Raw genomic sequence first — 24,994 nt, forward strand, 5'->3', positions numbered from 1 at the left:
GGATATAAACCCCTCAATCACAGTCCGTTTGGGAAGGACAGGAAAGAGAAGAACTTGCTTCATATTCCCTGTAGGTCAAAGGGTTAATCCCAAATGATGGTGAACTGAGCATTGCCTTTGCGGCATCCTTGAGATCTGTTTTTGTCTGTTAACGCTTATGGGCTACCTTTTGGAACACAATGGGTATATCTAAAACATTTTTTTGTTAAGTCTTCTGTTCTCACAATTTTCCAATTTTTTGACATCTTCATTTTATAATTTTCAAGGATGCAATTTTTATGGGGAGTTACACCTCAGGTTGGATGCAGGGGCAGGTTTTTTTGTGAGATAAAGAATTATTTTATTTCAGCACATTTATTAGTATACTGTCATTATTTAAGTATTAAATGCTCACAAATGGGTGAATCCTCAATTATTTAATTCATTTTAACTCTTACCCAACAGGTTTTGATGTGCTTAGCTTTAATGTGCACTTTTGAGGGCTGTGGAAAACTTTTCAACTTTTCTAAAATTTGAGGAAAGTTTTCCTTGACAGCAGAGTTACTGTATGGTACATACCTTGAGTAGAAACGTTTTGACTTTTTTGACTGGACTACAGCTTTCACAGTTTAAACAAAACAAATGCAGAGCCCATGTGAGTCATTTGAACACCATGGAACAAGTAATAGGTTTATTCCATGCTGAAAAGAGAAGAAAGAAAACAACATTTCGGCCGTGGAGCCTTCTTCAGGTGTCAAATTTGTACACCATGTCCATTGTACCATCAACAATATTGGAAAACCTTCTAAACCCTGATAGTTTTTGGACTCGCTCAAAAGAATGATGTTTAAACTTCTGGAATATCTGTTTTTGACTGATTTAGGTCAGTATGATCTGTTTTTGATTTAGCTGCATAGAGAAGGTAACATAAAAGCCTGTTAGGCTGAAATATTGTAAATGCCTATGTGCTATAGCTAGTAGGTCCTATGGATATACTAACTGAAAAAAAGAGCAAATAGGAAACACTTTGAAAATTATTTGAACATTGATTACAATTATTAATATTGTAATATTGTAATATTGTAATATTGTAATCCCATCAAATACTACTTTGATGGGCAGGACCCTTGATTATATAAAAACAGCCTGGGAAGGTGATCAGTGACCATGCTGTAAAAATGTTTGACTTTTATCTGATATTGTGGTTTTGCCTCTTCTAAAACAGAAAAGCTTGCCATTGAAGTTTGTTTTAAGAGTAGAGGAGGGCTTGGAGCTCTCATACACTAGCCATTCACAACTGATGTGCGCCTTTTGAAAGAACACTAGTTTATTAATCAGATCAAGAATGTTGCTTGTGCTTGATTGAATCAAGTGTGCTTGATTGTAGACTGTTCCTGAAAAATCATAATTTTATGTGAATGAAAAATAATATAATAAATACTAAAAAAACATAAATTCAGTTGTGTAATGGTTTGCTTTACTGGTGTATTACTGGGATTTCCTTAATGTTTAACAGGTGAAAGCAATTTTGATCTATGAAACTATAGAATCCATTATTATATCCTTTATGCAGGAAAGTTATTATTTTGCTATAGTTTAGTTTTATATGAAATGTATAATTTGTTGATGAAAAGGAACAACGTAATGTGAAAAAGTAAATCCTTTTCCAGTTGATACATTTTAAGCTTTTAAGAATGTTGTTTTTCATCAGCATTGTCATAAATCAGATGTGCGAACTGTGGGTATCTGCTTGCCTTTGGTGTGCTGTGTTATGTTAAATTAATATTCACAACAAACAGTTCTTTGGTAAGAATATATTGTAACTGAAAAGACCTAACTTAAGGGTCTCCGGTAGACACCTCTTTCATTTGATGAATTTTATGGAACAACTCTGGATAGTGGGTGACATGGTGGCACAGTGGTAGCAGAGCTGCATTGAAGAGCTTGGGCCCTGGGTTCAACTCCTGTGGTCTATCTGCATGCAATTTGTATGTTCTTCCTGTGTGTGTGTGTATATTTCTTCCATCTGCTCTGGTCCAAAGACATACTGGCAGGTCAATTGACTTCTGGGAAAACAGGCCTTGGTGTGAGTGTGTGTGCCCAAACACCAAACCAAACACATGCTTGCACTGTTTGAAAGAGACTGGCATCCTGCTCAGGATGTATTTGGCCTTGCACCCATTGTTTTCGTGGATAAGTCTGGGCTCCTCTGTGACCCACTATTGAAATTAATGGTTAGAAAATGGATGGATGGAACTAGTGACTAGTGTGAATTTTAGTGAAGCAGTAGTTCTACAATAAGTACCACAATGTATAGTATATTTGAGATTTTCCTATAAAGATTTCTTTTGTAAGCTTAATATGCTAGGTGAATACTTGCCCTGATATCACAACACATTTTATACCTTTAGATGTTATTAATTAACATGCTTTCCAGGAGAGTTTTATTGATTTGAGGAGTTTTGTGGCCTTTTCAGGCAAAAATGTAAGCTCTGTACAAGCACATTGCACAACTATAAGCAATTAAGGCAACTATAATGTGTAAAGCGAATGTTATTCCGTATGAAACCAAGCCACCCCATCCCTGTTGTTCCATGATGAGGCATGAGAGCAGTTATTAGAGTAGTAGTTTCAGCTGATCTGCCACTAGAGGTCATCAAGGCCTCTATTGTTTGTATAGACAGTAGGTTCACCTGTGGCATATTCATTGCTTTATTAGTTAATTGTGAAGCACTGAGAGTCACATTCTCACATGAGTTTAGTTTAGATTGTTTGCTATATAAAGGGACTCACAGTGGTTAGTGGAATTGGGTGGCCATTGTGAAGACATAATCAGAGTGTAACTGTGAAAAAGATAGCCAAAAAGAGGGGTTATTTAAATGTCAAAAGAAGATTTCTCATCTCTCAAAATAAAGGTGAAAAGAAAAGAGCTCTCTGAAAAGCAAGTGGTTTTCAATATACACAGGTGACAGACACCTAGCATTGAAAAGTAAGAATCCTTTTTGCTGTAAATCTATAACCAATTTTAATTCTTTGTCAGTTGCTAGGCTACTACCCCAATATGACCTTGTGGTGACCTTTGATAAATATTAGTTTCTTTAAGGTCAAAAGCACCCCCTTATTTTCTCTTCAACTGGTTTACAGTGATGTCTAACAGGATACTGACATCCTTATCACACACACACCTGAAGAAGGCTCCAGAGCTGAAATGTTGTGTTTTTCTTCCCTTTTCAGCATGTAATAAATCTTTACTTGTTCATAAATTTAGCATACAGGTATGTGAGCAGAAAAAAATAAAAACTTCTGCAAAGACTTCTGCTACTGCTTATATGATTTTATAAAAGCAATCTAGTATTACTTTGTAAATGCTTAGATACATTTCCATTCCTTTATTTTCCTTTCCTTGAATGACACTGAATGTGCTATCACAGGAATCAAAACCATCTGGAATAAAGGTGTAACCACTTAGATTCTTTTCTAAGTACTTAATGCATGCAGTTCTAGTTTATCTCCATTCTGAAGCACTGAAAACCTTCTTTCCCTATGTTTGTTTTGCAGAGTGTGATTGTGATTGACCCCTTAACTGTAAATGAGGATAATATCAGACCCGCTCTTGAAAAGCGACTGGAAGCCATTATCAGCGGAGCTGCTCTGCTGGCTGACTCCTCCTGCACACGTGATATTCACCGTGAACGAATTATCACGGAGTGCAATGTGGTGCGACAGGCTCTTCAGGAACTCCTCTCAGAGTACATTGGTAACGTAAGTGTCACCATTTTGAGAGATGCTGTGCTAGTTTTAATTTGACTTACATTATGTGTTGTACAGGTAACCAAAAGTAATTATTTTCAGTAATATAATCTATTTAATGACAAATGAGATGCAACACTTTTGAACATTGATATCAATTCTCACTTGGGACTTTTCAACACTCTTCCTATGTTGCTTCAGTCAGCTGCATGGCTGGTCAGTTTAGCTAGTCATGGCTCTCTTGTTCCACACTTTGTGGAGCTGATCCTATAACATCAATATAGCACTGTCTGGTCTTGTATTGTTCTGCTGGAAATTTGAGTATCGGATTGAGTTCTCAAAGCAATGGAAAAACTGTTTTTTGTCTTGTCTGTTCTATTAAGGTTGCTCTCAATTTGTTCCAGTGGGATTCCTATGTTAAAGGAGATTTTTTCCCCCAGCAATTAGATTGAACACTGTAACAGTCAGTGTAATTCTAACCATGACTTCTTCATACAAGTTGACTTCCGTTATTTTTGGCAGGAATAAAGTTATACTCTTCAGTGTATAAAACTCTGATGCTCTTTACTGCTACTGTACATCAGAAGTTCTTTGGATCAAGATATATTTCATGTCGGTTACTCCTGAACAGCCTCTGAGCATACAGATTATTTCATTGCAGCTTGGCAAATGACAGTAATTCTGATACTCGGGATATTTCTTCATGGAATTCCTTGTGCTGCATCCACTGCTTTCAATGCTGTGGTCTGTCCCTCACAAAGATGGTTTTCTGGTATCTTTAGGCTAGTCTGTAGTATATCTCATTCTCTGTTAAATATCAGACACAACGCCATCTATTATAAAAATTTCAACAATAATGATTTTCATTACTCAAGTGGATCATGTTTGTATCTATTGTTTTTTCATTAATGATACATTAATTCCTTTGAATCTTTAATTGTTCTTTCAATAATTCTATAGAATTTGTCTTTTTGAGTGGCTGCTTTATCCTTTCTTACTTCATGTTTTTCGTTACATTGTACAGTTTTAATTTGTTAAAATAGTTTTTGAAAGGTTTTCATCTACAGTTCCTGGGCTGAATTGACTTCTGCGAAAGTGATCAGGATGTCAAGGCTGAGAGTTTAAAATTGTTTTTCTAAATGAATACTTAATCCATGTTCATAAGAATGGCCTTAAAATGGCTTAGAAGAATGTTGATTGACTGTAGGAGATGTTAGCAATCGCTAAAATATAAATTGGCAGTGCATGAAGCAATTGGGCGAGTGGACGGTATGGTCCTTCAAGTAGCTGAGGAATGGTGGTGGACACTGTCTTAGATAGCAGGGAGATTTGAAATGAGAAGGGACAGAATCTTTGTTGATGGAAAATGAAACAAGGTTTTTCTCTCACTCTCACTTGAATAAAGCTCCATGGCTGAAACATTTTCTTTTCTTCTGTTTTCAGCATGGAATAAACATTTACTTGTTCTTTATAGTCTTTATAGTCCACTGAAAACTGATTCTGACTGCAGTCCTCTTATATCATGAACTATGCAGACTGCAGGCATAGACTGAATGCCCAGAATCTGTGCGAAGAAGGTCATCTCAGTGATACTGTACCTTAATTTCCTCAAAGATATCAGATTAACAAAATGCTAAGGGATGTTAGTTTTTTTAAGTTTTTAGATGAGATAAAAAGCAAACAGGTCATCAGTACTGATTTTATTTTTTCTGATGTTAATCTGTTCATGTGATTAATGAAAAGCACTTCTGCTGAATACAATGTTCAGTAAACATGTCCAGAAACATCTGGACTAAGCTTTGTCCCATTTTTAAATCAAACTTACTAATGTCAGTGTGGGTGTAGCTGTGCTATTTGCAAAGGATTTTTACCCTGTTCTCTTAATGTCAATGAGGTAGTTAAATTGTGCCTACTTACAGTTCAGGCAGTAGTTAAAAACATGGCTTTTAACTTTATTAATGTGTATATGCTCTCAATGAATTAATTTCCTTCAGAAGTTAGAGCTTTTATTGGAATGTAATTCTGAAGTGTTGATTTTAGGTAGGGATTTTAATCGAACTGTTAATTACTGTGTGGATAAAAGTCATTTAAAACTACATTTACAATCTGTTAAATAGCTTTTAAGGATTCTAATACATTCTCCATTAATATGTGGCAGAATTTTAATTGGATACAATGCTCCTTGACAAAAGCTTAGTTTTTAGACATTTAAACATTTTGAATCTTCTCAAAACTACATTTACCATTTTAGTGTTTTTTTATTATAGTTAGGCTGCTTAGATCATCAGTTAATAAATACTGTTTTGATTACCATTTTTTCTCACTTTTCTCACTTTTATGTTAACAAATTTTCAAGTTTCAGATTTGCTTAATGGGATTTTAAGAAATATTTTCTGAGAAAGGTAAAGGATACATACAATAACTTTTTTACAACAATGGTGGATGTTGGAGAAGTGTAGATTCAATGTTTCTAATAGCATAAATGTCACAAAAGCAGTTAAAGGAATTTATGTGAGTGTGAGTCAGAGATGCTAGAGTTTTAGTAAGGCAGAGACTTCAGCTCCACAGACTGATCAACTGATCAAGTCTGAATTAAAATTAAAAAAAAACCTGGGCTATCAGATTGAGCACAAAAGTACATTGGAAGCTGGTGAGATTGCACTTCCAGATGTGTTTAGAGAATGTGCCTGCAACCAATTTCTTTGGTTTGGAGAAGATGTGGGCAGAGTATAGTGATACATTTCACTACATCTCAATACTGTAGGTAAGAAACCACTGGAATGTAGAGAGATCTACAGTACATGCTGGCAGTATATTCTTCTGTAGACGTGTACATGGAAGAGGCAATGATAAGTCTCAATGGCTCCTTGAGGACTTGCCACAAACATTGGAAAGGTTTATGTTTGTGAAAAAAGGATTGTACAGGACTTACAGTATTAGCTTCATATACAGGCATTTTTAAATGTCTGTGAGAGGAGTGCAGTGAAAATTGACTTTGAGTTGCAAAAGGGCAATAGAAGGAATGGGCAACCAGTGTCATTGCTCCGTGCTCAATGACAGGATATTCCCCAAAGCCATTGAAAGACTTTGATAGGAGAGATGGTACATTCTGATGAGTCATAGTACATTCCCAGAAGGTTTGATGATATATTTTTATTTGGTATGAAATGACAGCCACAAAGCTCTATGTTCAATCATGTCTTTAGACAAGGAGAGAACATTTGACAGGTAAGATACCTAGCTTTTATTAAAAGGGTTTTGTCAATCAAATATCTTGGATTTGATTTGAGCTTTAAGATTGTTTGATTTATGGCAAAATTTTTGGTATTTTAGAAATCAAGGATTTGATGAGCACCCTATCCCCAGTGAAGTGAAGAAATGAAGAGGCATGCTGTCTCTCATACTCTCATGCTCTGTTAAGCATTAAATTCTGTCTTAAATGGATGTTGCACACTTTCCACTTTTCATATGCATTATAAACTTACTTGTTTTATTTTATACAAAATAAGACATTTTGTTTACCCATTTCCATTGTTATTGTAAATAAGCATTATTATTTTCATTTTTATTGGTTATTTGTACTTGTCTTAATTAGAGTGGATCTCCAATCTTTTCTTTGTCTTCTTTCTGTTCCATCATGTTGTGTTGATTTACAAGCCTGACACGCCTCTGGTTTAAATGGTGGCTGATCTGCTCATCGAGAGCATCAGGGGGTGAAACCTAGGTTATTTAACCTCGCATTCATGTTGTAATAGTCTTGTCTTGGTCTTGTGGTAAGTATATTCTTGTCTGTGTAAATTACACAGCTTGAATTTAAGGGAGACCATCTTCTTTAAAACTGCAAGTAAGAAATTCCCTGGAGAAACTGAGTTTATTGTATTTATAGAATGTTTTGTCTTTTCTCTTTTGTAGCATTTTTTCCATTGCACAAGAACACTAAGTAAACGCAGTTTTTGCACATTATTTGTGTGTCTGGCTTATATATTTTGCCGGGTGATTCAGTGACAACTTCAGAAATCTTAGTACTGTAGATTTCACTACTATGAATATTAACATGAGAAAACTGCCATGGTAGGTGTTTGTTAGTTTATTGGTGACCTGTATATTATATCTTATGTAATGTAAGTTTGCTTTGTTAAAAGTAAGAAAAGGCAATATCATAACTAATGACACAAAGTAAATGATTTAATATGTCTTAAATCCTAAGAAACTGCATGTTTGCCACAAATGTATGCCACAAGGCACTTTTTAGTTCTTGCTCAGAGATTACATAGTTATTACATGCATTTTTAATCTGTAATGGAATTAAATTTAGTCACAATCTGCAATAATAATGATTTATTATATTCCACTTAGCTTTATATCATACTTTATATAATTATAGCCTTGTAATAATGTAAATAATTTTACTGCTTCTGTACTATGATACTTCTATACAATTCATGTAAACAGGCAACTTGGCAGAACTGAAAGAGCAGAAAAGATAAACTGGCTTGTTTCCAAAGTAGAAAAATTGAAGCTAAAATGGCAGGTTTCTAAAGATCTTAATTCAATTCCACTAAATCTGGATAATTTGGAACATGCAGCCATGTTTCCTAAAGTTCCTTTCCAGTCTTTTTTAGATTAAGATATAGTGTCTTATCATGGCCCAAACATGATAATCAGTGCATACTGTGATTTTTGGTAACAAATCATTTGTACTCTGAAAAGCAAGACAAGCCATTAATATTTTCAGAATATAATAAACATCTTCCTGTTTTCAAACATTTCATTATTATAAGTACTGCTGTATTAAAGATTGGAATTTTTTAATTTCTGTTTTTCCTACATTCGTGCCTCATTTGTTGACATGTGAACATCAAACAATTAACACCTGGTAAAAACTAGATTTTGACACATATCAAGGAGGTTATTTGTACTATCCATGTTTTTAAGGTATTTATTTCTTATATATTGCATGTGGTGTGAGAATTTAATGCTTTTATTAATTTTGATTCCTTTGCCATACTAATGAAGTAAAAGCAAGTATCTTTTGAAAGGGTCTCTAAGGACTTAAAGAAATAAAAATACAGCAGCCTCTTCAGGCATCACATCAGATACTTGCTCTTGGGACACCTTCATTGTACTGTATATACTGAAGTTCTAAAAGCAGTCACACCAAGTCCAGTCAGTGTTGTTGCTTTGAAAATGCAGAGAAAATTAATTGTTATTGTAAAGCCTTTTTTTCAGGATTTGCACAAGTGAGATCTGCATCAAAGACCCTGAAACAACCATAGTATGCAGTCTGGCTGTAGCTGAGGTGGCTGACAAAATCAGAATCATCATGATCCATCATCTGTAAATGCAATGCATGGCTGATGGCATGGTGTGCTGAAGAAGAATTCAGCTTTTGTGGTCACTGCAACCCTTTCTACACTGTCTAGGGGCAAGGATCCAAAAAGCAGTTCTGAAACTTGAAGGGAAGTGGTGGTGGTGGGGGGCTAAAGAAAAGTTGCAAAGGAGATAGGGAGTACAGAAAAAAGAGCAGCAGGTGATTAAAAGCTTATATTAGGACTATTAGGAATGAAATACAATAAATAAATAGAAGCTACTGCGTTAGTAAGCAGTTATGATACAACTAGAATCACTGAAATATGACCTATACATAGTGGTAATGATGATTACAATAGTGAATTTGCAACATTCCAAAGAGACAGAAACAAGATGATGTAGAACAATACATAAGAATATGTGTTCCTGTAAATTGTATTCCTTTACAAAAACAAAGGGCATAGTGATAAGAGTATACTATGAAGCAAAAAATTCAGTTATCAATTACATTACTGTGTTACATAATGAAATCTGGGATGTACTGTCTGTGTAATGAGGGAATTGGTTATCATGGGTGATTTTAATTTTCCTGACATTCCTTGCATTAGGGAAAACCATGGAATATTTCAGCTAGTAGCTGAAATTGAAATGATTGAATTGGATAATAATCATTCTTAGTTTGTTTAAAATGTATGTACTGTACACACATATAGAGAGAAAACCTATACGATGTTAAACAACTGGATCCAATTGAGACAAATACAATAAAATAGAAACAAAAATAAGTTATGTCAATTACCTTTTTGTAAAGGTATTGCATAATTGACTTAGAATTTCTTGAACAGGCTACACTGTACTGCACTACAAATTTGAAATTTCAAGTAGAATTGGAACTGACATAACTCTTGGATTGAAAACCGCATGAATAAGGGTGAGTTCTCAAATTAAGGTAATATCTGTGGTGGTGTACCACAAGCAGTTTGACTGGGACCATTGCTCTTCATAATTCATAATCCTAATCTGAATTCTGACATAGTTGGTGAATTAGTCAGGTTCTCAAAATGCTTAACAGGAGGATTAGAAAACATTGTAGAAGCTGAAAAAGAAATTCAAAGTGACAACATTCTAGACCACAAACACATGAAGGATGACATTTATTGTAGAGAATTGTAGGGTGTTACATTCATGTAGCAGAAACTGAGTTTGAAGAAGTCTATAAAAAACGTTTTTTTAGACTCATCAATTGCATCTTCCAATAAGTATGGAGAAGAAATAAAAAAGCAATGGATATTGTGATACACCTACAGTATTGTTTATAGACAGGTCTAGGTAAAAATGTCACACAACATAGCTGTAAGTGTAAAGAGCTTATGTACTGTATAGTGTGAGGCAAAAATTACCAAAACTCCCAAAACACAAAAACCTCTAACTAGATTTTTTTGTGAGCCCTCTTTGTAAGCTTGGAGGGCCAGCTAAGATGCTCATGGATTCCAAAGGTGTACCACAGACTCCTCCAAAAACTCACATGTGTCTCGATTGTAGTCCCCCCCCACACACCTTAAGGGTGCTCCGGCTCTTTCACTTTGGACTTGATTTTTTGCACCTGCCCCCTGTTTCAACCTGTTCCCAGTCCACCTTAAAAGCCAGACACCCACTCAGTTCGGAGCCCGCATTGATTCTAGTATCGTGCTTGCTGGGGACCTGGATGCGCCTTGTCCATGATTGCTTTACTTTCCGTTCCTCTTCCCCGCCGGTTCCGATCCAGGTTCTTGTTTTTATCATGTCTAGTCTCGGATGGACCACCCGGCTTTGGACTTTGCCCGTGTTGGATTCCCTGTTTGGATTACCTCAGGATTGTTTGCCCTAGACTCACCCCCCTGGACACCTGCGCACTTTGGACATGCCCCCCGTATTCATTCATGACTCCTGCATGCCTTTTTTCCCTGTGTTTTCTCACTCCACCCCGGATTGTCGTCTGTATAGGGCCCTGAAAGAATTCGTTCGTTACAACATGTCCAAAATTCACAACGTTTCACCCATCGGTTGCTCAATTGTTTCCTTGCCTCTCTTCCACTGGTGCAGTGTGTACATCAGGAGATCTGTCCTCTGTATCTAGACAGATGTTTAGTAACATGGAATTTTCATTTTCCTGGTATTAAAACTGTCACTCAACAAACCAATTATCTTAGACCAAATAGTCAGGTGACTGAGGACAGGAGGTCATTCACCACAGCTTTCTGGAAAAAATATTTTTATCAAACATAGGAGAATAAGATGATATGATTCAAGTATTCTAAATCCTAAAGGGCATTATCAAAGTGAAATCAATGTGCCTCTTCAGAATGAACAGTAAATTGGTAATTAGGGCACAAAAGTGGAGATTTTGGGAAGTGCATTTAATACTGAGGATAAAAGGCACTTCAGACAAATGGTAGTGCAGTTGCAGGAGTCTGGAAAAGCTACTGTACTTAACTATACTGTTATAGCTGGTAGCTACTCACAGTATGTTCATGAAAATTATTCAGTTTCAAGATTAAGATATTTTTAAAAATTAATAAGAAGTGGTGTTAAATGCCTTCAAGAAGTAAGGTGGTATTTTACATAGTATGTAGGTCACTGTAACTGTAACTTAATTTAAAAGAAACATAAGAACAGAATATGGTAATTTGTGGCAATTTGTGTCTGATTACTGTACATCTTAAATAACTTGTATGCTAACTGCACAGGAATTAGTGACTCTCACAGATGTTAGGATTCCACCAGAATGCTCCACATCAGGTCCCCTTACTATCCTGTGTTCACTACTAAAAAGATTTGTATTGTGCCACAATTCACAGGTTTAATAAGCAACATTAATGTAAATCTCTTTTTCAACAAACCTCAGCTGCTGTATCTCTTTGTGAGGTGTAACTGTATGCATGCCACTGTTATTACAGCAAATTATAACTTTTGTATACTCTTTAGTGAAGGCAATAATATTTTAGAAAAAAAAATCAGATTCTTAGAATGTTTACTTCTAAGTAAAGTAAACAGTAAAGCAAAGCTTTCTCTGCATACTTGGCCTTTATAATAATGGCCTTTTCAAGACCTTCGCACAACCCACAGCATTAATTTCCCTGATATGCAGATTGTTTTGGCCTTGGCTCACTTGGCTGAAAAGACACCAACCTGGTTTTGAGAATGAGAATCAAAATCCTCCACTATATGGAATTAGCCACAAGGCTTCTGAAAGGTTAGTGCATTCAAATATAGAGATTGGGGTGTTTGTACCCCATATTTAAAATTAAGCTTAATTTCCTAATTTTCTGTTCTGACAGTATATCTGGAACACCATTTTAACTTTTTGTACCTACTGTGAAATACTCTTGGCAGAGTGTTTTCTTTCTGTTTTTAACTATCCCTTGTCTTGTTTGAACTGTCATTTTTATAGGTTTTATGGTGAGGATTGATTCTGAGGTTTGACATTTTCATTCCTGCATTTTTAATTGACAGTTCAAATGAAAAGTGGAGCAATTGCTTGTAGACTTACAGGGAAGACTTTCATAAAATTGAAACATTATAGGAATGTCCACTGTAATGTCTGTATGGTTTGTGTTCAATCTATATTTGTTGAGGATTTTGTCAGTTGGCAAATTCTGAATTGTCTTGCCTGATAAATTCTGCACACTGTTATTTGGGCAGTGGACATTTCATTTTCCCATTTTTGAAAACTGCCCTTTTTACTGTGTGCGGTTTGCCCCTTTGTGCACATAAACCACTCATCCTACGTAGTGGATTTTCCTAAGAAAAATCTTCATTCATTATGCTTGGTTTTCATCTGTTCAAACTAGCACATAAATTACAGTAGATGTATCAAACAGACGGGAATACTATGCATATCATTAATCTCCCTAGCTATCCACATCTTTTACATACTATGGCAGGTGCTTATAATATTCAGCACATTCCATTTAAATTTAGATCTCTTTAGAGATGTTGTATGTGCTTCTAATTGTGGTTTATGAATATTTGCTCCTAGGTTTAAATGTATTTGTTGCTCTTTGTTTATTTTTGGATTAGAATGAATGAAGCCCAAAGTGAGCACCATACTGTATATCAGTGGCATATGATTTAACAATTCTCTATTAAACAAGAAAATTTGAGCTTTTTATTATTACTATTCTGGATTTATAGTTCTATTTTAATTGTCTATTTTATTGATACATTTAGCTTATTTCTGCAAATCATTATCCATTAATTAAGCATTAGAGAAGGAATACTCCCTGGAGAGCCTCAATTTATTTTTAGGCACTTAAGCAAACTGCTGTGTGAAAGGAATTATATCACAGCTTTGTCTTGGTGTTTCCTACTGAAATACTTTAATGTTACATTAGTCCTTATTAAATTACTCTGTGTGACCCTCTCATGATGCTGGATAATTTACTTACTTTGCTCTGGCAATATACATCCCAACCTGGCTGGTACATTTCTGTCACGTTATATTGTTTATCATTGTAAAAATCTGTTTTCAGCATCTTAAAAGGCACAGCCGGTCTTCACCAGACGTGCAAATTAATTCAGAGACGAAGTGTCCCTAAATTGAAATGATTAGTTTTGCAAGGATAGATTTTCTAAAGGGGTGGGGTTTCCATTTACTTTTTTCAAGATCGACTTATGTTAACAAAATAAATTGCCAAACAGCTTATTTTACTCAATCAAAACCCAATTCTCCCCAAATGTGTCTGACAGGCATTTGGATGTTATAAAGCACCCTCTGCTTCTGGAGCCATGTTAACTTTAAAAGGTGAGCTTATTGCTCCCTACATAGCTTTATTTTACTGCAAATGTAAACCTTTAGAGATTTTTTAAAGTTTATTTAATATTATTCACCAAAGTGAATACAATTGACAATCACCAAATACTGTATCAACGTATTTTGTAAGGATCCCAGTGGCCATTCTTGCACAGCATGTGTTATCAGCATCATGAAAGAGAATCTCCCTCTTCTAATTATATCTGGAATAAAGCTTTAAAATGTTAATGAACAGTAATAAGTGGAACTTCTCCCATTCCATCGGTTGAAGATTCATTAGATTTTTTTATTTAAGAATTTAATGATTGATGTAACAAAATTGTCAATAAGCCACCAATCTAAAGTTTAGATTTAAAAATCACTTTAGCCCTTTGATTATCCCTAAAATGTAAGAGAAGCTAGCTTGTAAAAATCCTAGGGTCTTTTGGCTTTTGTTCAGACAAACAGATGACCTAGAAATAAATGTAAGCAAGTCATTATAAACTCCACAATGAGCTACTGCAATCACCAATTATGTTTCCAAGACAATATTACGATATTTTAAAAGTGGTTTAAATATATGGCTGTACAATTACTTATAAAAGTAGTTATGATCAATGCAATGAACATTTCATCATTCAGTTTTTCTGAAAACATCCTGAAGTGTTGATCTTGATAGAAGCTTCCTTGTGTAGTTCCAAAATTCCTTTTACATCTTCTCACATGTACTTGAAGCTCTTCCTACACAGTGCTTTTTGCCATCTGTATTACGTTTGCTCAGGAAATATGCAACTCTTGCAGTACATCTACCATCATGCTGAAACAATTTTCTTAGACTGGACACCCCTATAAATGACAAAAGCACACAAATATGGATTTACAAAGAAAAGCTAAAAAGCTAACAACTTTACAAGTATTTCAGATAATTAAGTATTGTTTATTAATAAAGATATGCAGAACTAGAGCTAAACTTGTATAATCTGTTTTATAAAGTGAGAAACGCTTTGTCACACAAATAGCAAATATAGCACACTACTGTTTTAACTCAGGGGATGCTTACACATTCCATAATCAGTGACCCTTTTTAGATCATATAACTTATTCCACAAGTTTCTCTTTTCCTGGTATTTCTTTTCAATCTTTTTCATGTTTTCACAAACTTGTTTTTTTCATATTGTTATTAATAGACTGTTATCCAGGGGTATCTAATCTTAGTCCTCGAGGGTCAGTTTGTCTGTAAATTCTTTCCAACTTTGTAAACCTGTTGATCAATTTAACAGCTTCTTCTTACTCTACAGATACTATTTAAAGAGATATTAAATATCTCTAGACACTATGATTCTCCAGCACCAGAAATGAAGATCTGGTCTAAAAATGTTATTCATTACATGCCACAAAATGTCTGTAAAATTCTGTTTACTAATAGCATAATATTTCACCTTGAGTGCAGAATAGTCATCCATTTTCTGTCCACTTTATCCAGTACAGGGTCATGGGGGAGTCAGAGCCTATCCTGGCAAGCAATGGGCACAACGCGGGATAAACCCAGGATGAGACAGCAGTCCATCCAACACATAGACAGATACATGCACACTCACCATTGCCAGTTTTCCAGAAGGCAATTAAACTACCAACCAGTATGTCTTTGGACTATGGGTGGAAACCGGAGCTCCACGAGGAAACCATAAGCATGAGCATGGGGAGAGCAAATAAACTCTGTGCTGATAGCACCCCAAGGAATGAATCCTGGACCACAATGCTGTGTAGCAACAATGTTAAACACTGTGCCATCATGCCATCAATGTGCAGAATTCTAATTAAAAATAGACTTAATTTTAAACATCTATCTGAAGAAATTGTTAAATAACCAGTTCTTTGTGATGTCTTAGTTTAAATCATTGATCTGTTCTTTTATTTATGTTAACAGTGGCCCAAGTCTGTCACTGAATGATTTCTTTAGTGTTAATCCCTTGCCAATGTTAAACTTTTTACAGTTTAGGATTAACATCTACTACAACTCAACATAAGAGCAAGTAAAAACAAAATCCATACCTGTTAATATGTGAAAAATACTAGCATACTAATACTAATACTTTTTTATGCTTCTCCAGTTAGAAATAAATGCTGTACTGTATGTACACGCAACTGAGCCCAATTTCCCAGTTAACATTGAGAAACCATTTTCAAATTATTTCGCACACACTATTATAAGCTACTGTATATAGGTCAGATAAAAAGGTATTGGTGAAGGAATTTATTGGGCATTTTTTGTTAACCTACTCTTGTCTGTATATAAATAGGTATTCATTTTAGAGGGTGCAGGATGTACATTTGGATTAAAAATTGCCTGAAGCAAAGATTAGTCATTCAATTTAAATGCAAGATGCATCATTGTTATTGTTTAGGTAGTGGAAGATTTTAAGAGGCCTGCCGCTATTGTCCAACCTTCAATTTAGCAAATTAAACTGACACTTAATAAATGTTCAGTCATCAAAATTTGCACATTTAAAATGATTACGCCACTTTTTTCCAGCTAGGCTGTATTGCTTTTGCTCCTGAAGCAATGCTTGAAAAAAGCATACAGCAGTGTTTCAAGAGATTTTTTGGGGGGATAAATGTGTGTTTATGTAACATTGAATAAAGAAAAATGTTACTTTGCCTTTAACTTTAAAGAAGGGGCAAATGGAATATGTGAATGTCTAATACTGAAATCCTTACTTGTAGTTGTGCTCTACATATAATCTGTCCATTTTTATTTCTACAAGTATGAGTATTAAATATGAAGATAAATGCTTAGAGAAGTTTCACATAACTCCAATGTCTGAAGCCATCAACAGTTCTAAACATTTGTTATTGCCTACTTTTATATGGTATAAACACCTGGTTTGGAATTGCAATTTCTTTTAAAATTCAGTTCTGCAGCAACTCCTCAACCAGCTCATGAGAGATAGACAAGTAAATGTGTTCCTCCTATTCACCATTAGATTCACTTCAAGCACCACAGTGGCAGACAGGAGAAGCAGTGATAACTTGAGGATTGGCACGTCTTACATTGATGTAACTGCAAGCCTTCAGGCACCTGTTAAACTGCAGAAGTCCCTCAGCACTATCCTGGCAACAATAAGTCAATTGAGTGCCATCACCTGGGGAATCCAGGTTATGGATGGCTGACCCAGGCTAACATGACCTAGATTTGCAATGTTCAGGGCTTTTGCTCCAGCAGAGCAATTATTACTTGAGCCCTGTCATAGTGAACATGTATCCATCCCTGAAACTTGACACAGCTTCCTAGGAAAAAAATCACTACTGAACTTGTTTCACATTAAAACACATTAGTATGCTTATTACACAGAAGATACTGTATACAGTATAAGGTCAAGATTCATGGTTTAAGGTTTTGACTTCTGGTGATGGCAGTATATAACAGGACCTGTTCTGCCTGTGAAGTGCATTCTGGACTTGATTTCTTACCTTTTGTTTTGTCCACAATTTCAAGTCTTTTTATTTGGTTTGATTTTGAAACCAAATGGGCATAGGTGAAAGTGAAACAAATGCACTCTTATTGTGTCATGTTGATAAAGTGGACTCGATGTGGTTAAACTATGTACTGAATGACCCTGCTGAGAATCTACAGTATGTACAGATCCAGCCATTCAAAATGAATGGAGTACCCTGCGTTAAAAAGCGGTAGGCGTGGCGCATCATACCGCATTATACCGCATTTTATTTGAATTAGGATAATAGTATCCGGAAGCACCTTGTAAAACCTTGTAAAACCGCCAGGTGGAGCTAATAAAGTTTAATGTCTCATGTACAGCATTTAAGCTGTCGCCAGAAAACGCCCGGTTTCGAATACCGGTCACTGCAGAGGGACAATCTTTTTCCAATTAAGAATTTACGTTGTATACTCTTTAGACTTTTAATAATTTTAAACTGTGTATTACAGCATGTTAATCATTAAACATTAAAAAGTGGGTATATTTTATAAAAGCAAGATTGCTCAGTTGGACAAAAGTACACAACCTTCCACCTTCATCGTAAATAATTTATTCATAAATATTTTACTCATCAAAGTCTTTAACTTGGTACAAAGCACTGCACCCAAAGGTTCAATGAGGGATCAGAGTATTACTTTCAGTTTGTTTCTTATATAGTGAATACATAAACATAGTCCACTCTTATAGCTTGTTATTGGCTCTGGCGTGAATTTGTGTATCTGGATAGATTAAGTGATGGTATTGTGATTAAGGATTTCTTCGAGCAATTCTTTAAGTTAAACAAAGGAGGGAAGAAGGGTTATTTTTACAATTGGCACGCTAAGATTCTGACTGATATAATTCCCCTCATGAAACAGATAAATAAATCATGCAGTAATTATATGTATTGGAATGTGCTCTGTTTTATTAACAGACACTCCGCCTCAAACCTGTGTTGTACAGTGATATAGACATGGGTAATGTCATCTCCATTATACAATGTGCTTATCATGCAAATCCTGCTATACTAGAAATTAGACACAAGAAGTGTATTATTGGACGATTTTGTGTGACTCTGGCAGAATTTCTCTGTTAACTGAAGAGTTATAGAGGAGACATGTTGTGTATCGCCTCTTTTTACACTTGTAAGAACATTCCAATGTTAATGCGATATGGAAGATATTATTAATAAACTTTTAATTCTGAAGCTGTTAACTCTACTTCACACCTGCATGCCAAGATCACAGTTTCAAAATAAAAATAAAAAACATAAAAGGATGTGAAACATGACAATGTACAACGAAATGCTGTGGTGTTACTTTTTGTCAATAAAAAAAATAGTATTTTCGTTTACAAAGACGGTTAAAGAATGTGGACCTGGGTAATACTTTGAATTACAGTGTGTCCAAGGTCATTAATTATTAATATTATTAGTAATATCTTCGGTAAAGACTTTGATGCATACAATACTTCTGCAAACTAAAATATTTATGATAAAGGTTGTAGGTTGTGTACTTTTGTCCAACTGAGCAATATTGCTTTCATAAAATATACCAACTTTTTAATGTATAATGATTAACATGCTGTAATACAGTTTAAATTTAAAAGTCTAAAGAGCACACAACTTAAATTCTTAACTGAGTAAAGATTGTCCCTCAGCAGTGATCAGGTTTCGAAACCAGGTGTTTTCTGGTGACAGCTCACATACATGAGAGCTTAAGCTTTATTTGCTCCACCTGGCGGTTTTAGAAGGTGATTCCAGATACTATTAACATAATCTAATTTGCATGTGGTAAAGTGCAACATGACATGTTTTGATGCGACACGCCCACCGCGTTGTACCGTGGCGTACCCCGCTCGTTTTGAAAGTACAATGACAGGAGCCATTTCTTCACACAAAGCTTTGTAGGACTATAGAACAAGCTACCCAGCCGTACTGTTGAAACCAATATCCTGGATTTTTTAGACACATCTGGGTGAGATAGTTCAAGTAGGTAGCTGCGTCAGCATGCGTAGGTTGCAAAGGAACAGGTAACGGGTTTATTCCATGCTGAAAAGAAAAGAAAGAAACACAACATTTGACTGTGGAGCCTTCTTCAGGTGTCCGTTTTTATCCTCACATCAGGTGGCTACTATCACAAGAACTGCTGTAGATTGGCCAAATGGCCTCTTCTAATAATCTTTCTCGTGTTCTTACATTATAAAGCAGTGTTGTGGAATTTGCTAGTTTTGAAACTTATGTGATACTGTATATGTGGGTACCACATTGGTTACCATTGCTACCTCACAGTGCTGGTTCCCTGCGTTCATTTCTTGGGATGTCATCTGTGTGAAGTTTATGTTCCCTCCATGTTTGCATGGTTTTCATCCAGGTGCTTGGCTTTTTTCCCACAGTCCAAAGACATGCTGGTAGGATAATTGGCTTCTGTGGCAAAACTGGCCCTGGTGTGTGTGTGTGTTTGTCTGTCTGCTCTGTGATGGACTGGTGTCCCCTCCAGGGCATATCCTGCCTTGCGTCTATTGCTTGCAGAGATAGTCACCCCTGTAACCCTGTATTAGATAAAGCAGTAAAAATGGAAGGATGGAGTGTGATAACGTTAAGAAAAGCATTCGTTCAATTTAAATAATAACTTCCAATGAATTTAGAATGAAGCTTATCTAAATCACAAAGCAAAAATCTACACACAGCATTCCATGCTCGGAATACAGGCACTGAACATGGAGCAAACCACAATGTACTGTATTTGCTGTATTGGGGAAAACACCATTTCACAAAGTAAATGATAAAGTCCATGAAATCTTGATTTTCTAAGGACCTTGCTAATTTAAGATCACCCACCCAACGGTAGGTGTCGCTGTTGTGCAGGAAAGGAGACTGATTTCTTTGACCTTTGTTAGAAAATCAGTTAAGGGGTAATATTTTTCATTGCTGTAGTGGATAATTTTAAGAGTAGCATAGGCTGATAGGTTTTGGTTCACCATCAGTAAATTAAAATGTGCACTGCCTTTCAATCATGAAAGCTTTAATTTAAAATCTTTCACAAAAATCAGATATTTCATAGATCCTCAAGATGTACTTGAAAAAGAAAACTGTGGCTAGATGTTATGCATAAATCTGATTGTAATGATTGCCTATTTCTATTATCTTGATGAGGACTTTTCCTCAGATAGAATTGGTGTCAACAGTTAATCTGATTAGAGTACAGTACTTTAGTGTAAACCTTTAGCTGTTGGTCTTTTATCAAAAAGAGAAAATGTCTAGGGTAATTACAACTCATTATATGAGCTTTCTGTGTTTAAGGTGTTTGGAAAATACTCTATTAAATAGCATCGTGGTCTCCTCAAATCAAAACAATTCTGATATCAAGGTAAAGAATGCCCATTTAATGTAGGACCCATGGCCATTACATGTACAGAGCTGGGTGAGAAAAGTGTGCTAGCAAGTATTGGGAACGACACAAGTTTGAATGGAGGTCAATGAGAGTGTATCTTGTAAATCACATAGTCTTGACTTAGGAACAGAAAAGGTAGGAAAAGAAACTGCATAAAATAAACAATATAGAAAATTGCTGTGCTTGTATTAGCTATGCCACTGCTTTTCTAAGACTCATAACAGGCTTTACAGACAAATGAACAAAACAACCCAGAGTAAAAGTGACCTTTGTAAGGTGTTTGGTGCCAGACAGCTGGAAACGCTTCTCAGATGTGTTACATGAGCTAACCACATACAGTGCATGTCTATAAATCACATTAGAATGTACTTCATAAAACAGACATTTTAGAAATGATAAGAAGCATGAGGTGAAGGCAGCTGATATTTAATATTTTGGCATCAGCAAGCCATTAAGACATTAATTACTTATGTGTCTTTTTATAACTTCTAAACAATAAATGAAACCAACTTGAAAACTGGTACATAACTGAATAAGATTATTTTTAAATTGTAAGATATATACTATATAATCTGGTACAAGAATCCCTAATGGCACAGCTTCAAAGATGGGCAACATTGTTCTTAGATTTTGTTTATTTAGTTTTGTTGAATTTTTATATTACTTACATCAAAGTCAGAGATATTTTTACTTCAGATGATTTAAGAAAGCATGATTATGCTTTGGGTTTGTTTTTGTGCCAAGTAATTTATGAAACTGCATGCTGACAGTTTGAACTCACATTATGTAGTCAATTTACTGTACATGTATAGTACTGTAAACAAATAACGCTTATTTCGTACTATATGGTGTACAGGTTCAAATTGATATTAAGTAGTGATATGTCTTTTTATCCTGATAAGTCTAGTACAAAGCTGTGAAATCATTCAGGAATACTGTATGTCAGCATGTTAAAGGATAACTCTCTTTGTCAAATGAGTTGTATTTTATTGCTGTCATTGGATTCATTGCAATGAATCAGGTGAACCACTTATGAAAATATAATAAGGAAAGACACCAGATAATTAAAGTGCAATATCATTTCTCACCCTCTGGAAATCACATCTTTGGAATTTAATGTTATGAAACATGAAGTAATTAGTAATATGTCACATTTATTTTCAAATGAATGTTTACTGATATTGTTTAGATGGTGCATTGAAGTATTCTGACAAAATGTTCAGATGAATAATTGGTGGAATGGGACATTATACACCAAATAAAACTATGGTATGGAATTTCTATGGATTTATGAAAGTTGATCATGTTACATTCTACATTCACACACCTGAAGAAGGCTCCATGGCCTAAACGTTGTGTTTTCTCTCTTCTTTTTTTCAGCATGGAATAAACCTATTACTTGTTCATGTTACATTCTAGATGACTAATAAAGTTGTGACCTAATTTATTGTGTGCTACCAACTACTTCTGATTGTGCTTGAGTTTCTAAATTAATACACTACAAGCAGTACAAGAACTGCATATAATCCATTTATTTTTAACTAATGACAGTACATTAACTTAAAATGTTTCTGAATACCAAGAAAGCCATATTCATAAAGATCTTTCACTCATGTACTAAATTAAAGGAGAAAATGTATTCTTGTGTACATTAAGATAATTGTCAACAGTGGTTCACAGCATAACAGTATATATTCCGTATTTTATTAATACATTTCTGAAACACAAAGATAATGTGCTGGACCTAGGTTAAAATGGACTAAATTGCTAAATACCTATTCATACCATAAGGTTTCCTAACTGTGTACAGTTTATACATCTCACCGTTAGATCATACTATAAACATTTTTTTAAGGTTTAATGTATGAATCAATTAGCTCAGACATGATGGACATGCCTCCCTATACAGTGTTTATTCTGATTTGTGTCCATTATCGAATGAACCGAGTTGTGGTTCACTGTAACCCAGTATTTGATTCACTGGTTACTGAAGATCTTTAGATTAATTAATGAAGAATATTTTTAAGTATTAGGACCTCATTTTAAGTGTTATATTGCAAGTACTGTTACCTGTGTGACCTAAAAATTTAAAAACATTAAAGCTCCATATCTTATAAAAAATAATATCCAAGTAGAAATGTTAGAGGTTTAAAAAGGATCAATTTAAAATTATGTTTTATTAAAGGTTTAAGTCCTCACTTTTCCTCAGAATTTTGACCTGTTTTTAAAGTTGAAGTGTACAGATGCAGCCATTCAAAATGAGCGGTAAATCCGTACTGTGCGAAATCATCTGCAGAATAGCACGGAATACCGCAGTACGTGATTGGCTGGCTAAAATGACCGACAAGTGGCACTTGTGGTATATTGGTTGTTAGTGAAATCTCTTTACTGTGTATGTTTAAATCCACTTAATATTGAATATTAATATGGAAGTTTACAACTAAAGGGAAAATTTGACAGCTGAGTATAAAAATAAGAAGAGCATAACGTCTCTGAATGCCATAAATATATTATCAGACTGTATATGGCTGGTAGTGGTTTTCCACTTTCTTCTTAAACAATTTAAGAATCAAAGTCTTTCATTTGGTTACTTACTGTGGTTATTTTGGAAAAGTTTTTACATGTTCCTTTTGACTATATTACAGTAAGTTTATATACTTTAAAAAAGTTATAATGTTTTAAACTTTTTTATGAATATTTGCACTCATTGTTGCAGTAAAAAAAGCATTCTTTTTAAAATTTGATTAATAGGGAATATAATATGGAATCACATATCTAAATAAATTAATAAGGATATTTAAGATTTATTTTCATATAGCTCAATGTATTAACACAGTCCATACTCATTCACCAATGATTACTTAAAAACATTTTGCCTGCCACTTTCAGGTATAGATTAGGTTGTCAAGCGGCGCGTTGTTGTGATGGCTTTGGCGTCGTGACTCACATGCAGGAGGTCAGAGGTTCGATCTCAGCATGAGCTTTCATTTAACAAATAAATATTTATTTGAAAAACTAAAATGGTAAATATTATGGACACTATATTAAATTTTTGGGTATTTCTAAATATCGCAACATGTTCGAAGTTAAGTGATTTATTAATAACAACTAATAATTTCAAACTGTATTTTAAAATTGTATTTTGTTCGGGGAGATCTGTCACTGTTTTCACAACCTTCAATTTATTAAACGTCTATTTTTAAAACAGGGTGTTCCAGACCTCTATTTAATTTCTGAAACTCCCTCTGTATTTCCTGTTTTCACACAGATAAGAATAAACTACATACAGTATGCAAATCTTTTCACAGGCAAAAAGATGTTCTTTGCTCAATAGCTCTTTTACCACAGTATGCATTGTTACATTTTTAAGCATCAGTCGAAGCATTCTGAAGTTGTCAAAATCGTAAACAATTTTACCAAATAGTATTAGTGAGACTGTTACCTGTCCTGGATAAAGCAGTTAGAAAATAGATAAAATAGACACTTGTAAAAAACGTTTCAATTTTAATGCGATACAGAATATATTATTAATAATAAATGACCTTGGACATTTTAAGCTGAAGATTTATAGAGGAGACACGTTGAATTTTTTTCAGCTTAGAATTAACTTTTACCTACTACAGTATTTTTCCATTGCAGCAACTTTATGTAACACAGCTCTGTATTACTCACAGAGGCTAGGAGTGTTATACCACACTTTGTTTTTCGTGTAGAATAGACAGTTCTGGTTGGGGGTGAGGATGAATTTTCAGTAACATGCTCTGTTGTCATTATTGCTCTTTAACATAAGGCAACCAGCAATCAAATGTTCTATTTTTACTTAACACTCGTTTTTCCATACTGTAGTTTTAAAACTTGAACAAAGACATGCCACATGCATACAGCGCGATGTTGTATAGTTTTAAAGCCACTACAGTATAGCTTGTGGGAAATACATTTATTTGTCCTGCATCATAGTTTAACTCATTCAGAGTGCCCTACATTACAAACTCTGAGCGTTTCATTGTCTATTGCCCATGCCTATATTGTTTTCCTGGACATTTCCGGACAAGGTGACTTTCTGCTAATTTAAATAAAGCTTCTGTACAGACATTTTAAATTCTTCAAGCAGAATTAGCTGTCGAAATTTTAATTTTATATATCGTAATGTGTTCAGTAATTAGAAAATATAAATAAGCAAAATGGAATATTATTTAAACTCCTATTTTTGAGACAGGATGTTTCAGATGTCAATAACTCCACCAACAAATGACACAGAACCTTCAAACCACCGACACTTTAAAGATTACAGTTTGTGAAAATGTTCACAACTTTAA

The 24,994-nt window shown here is 34.8% G+C and overlaps 1 protein-coding gene across 1 annotated transcript in view; it reads left to right on the forward strand.

The window, feature by feature from the left end:
• Positions 1-24,994, forward strand: part of LOC148661626 (catenin alpha-3-like) — a 600,833-nt gene that overhangs the window by 137,998 nt on the left and 437,841 nt on the right. Inside the window, exon 7 of the mRNA XM_088635643.1 lies at positions 3,538-3,741. Coding sequence (XP_088491769.1) covers positions 3,538-3,741 — 204 coding nt within the window. The remainder of the gene's footprint in view (positions 1-3,537; positions 3,742-24,994) is intronic.

The sequence above is a fragment of the Lepisosteus platostomus genome, chromosome 6 (assembly GCF_059453375.1).
Source record: "Lepisosteus platostomus isolate fLepPlt1 chromosome 6, fLepPlt1.hap1, whole genome shotgun sequence".
Classification (NCBI taxonomy): Eukaryota; Metazoa; Chordata; class Actinopteri; order Semionotiformes; family Lepisosteidae; genus Lepisosteus; species Lepisosteus platostomus.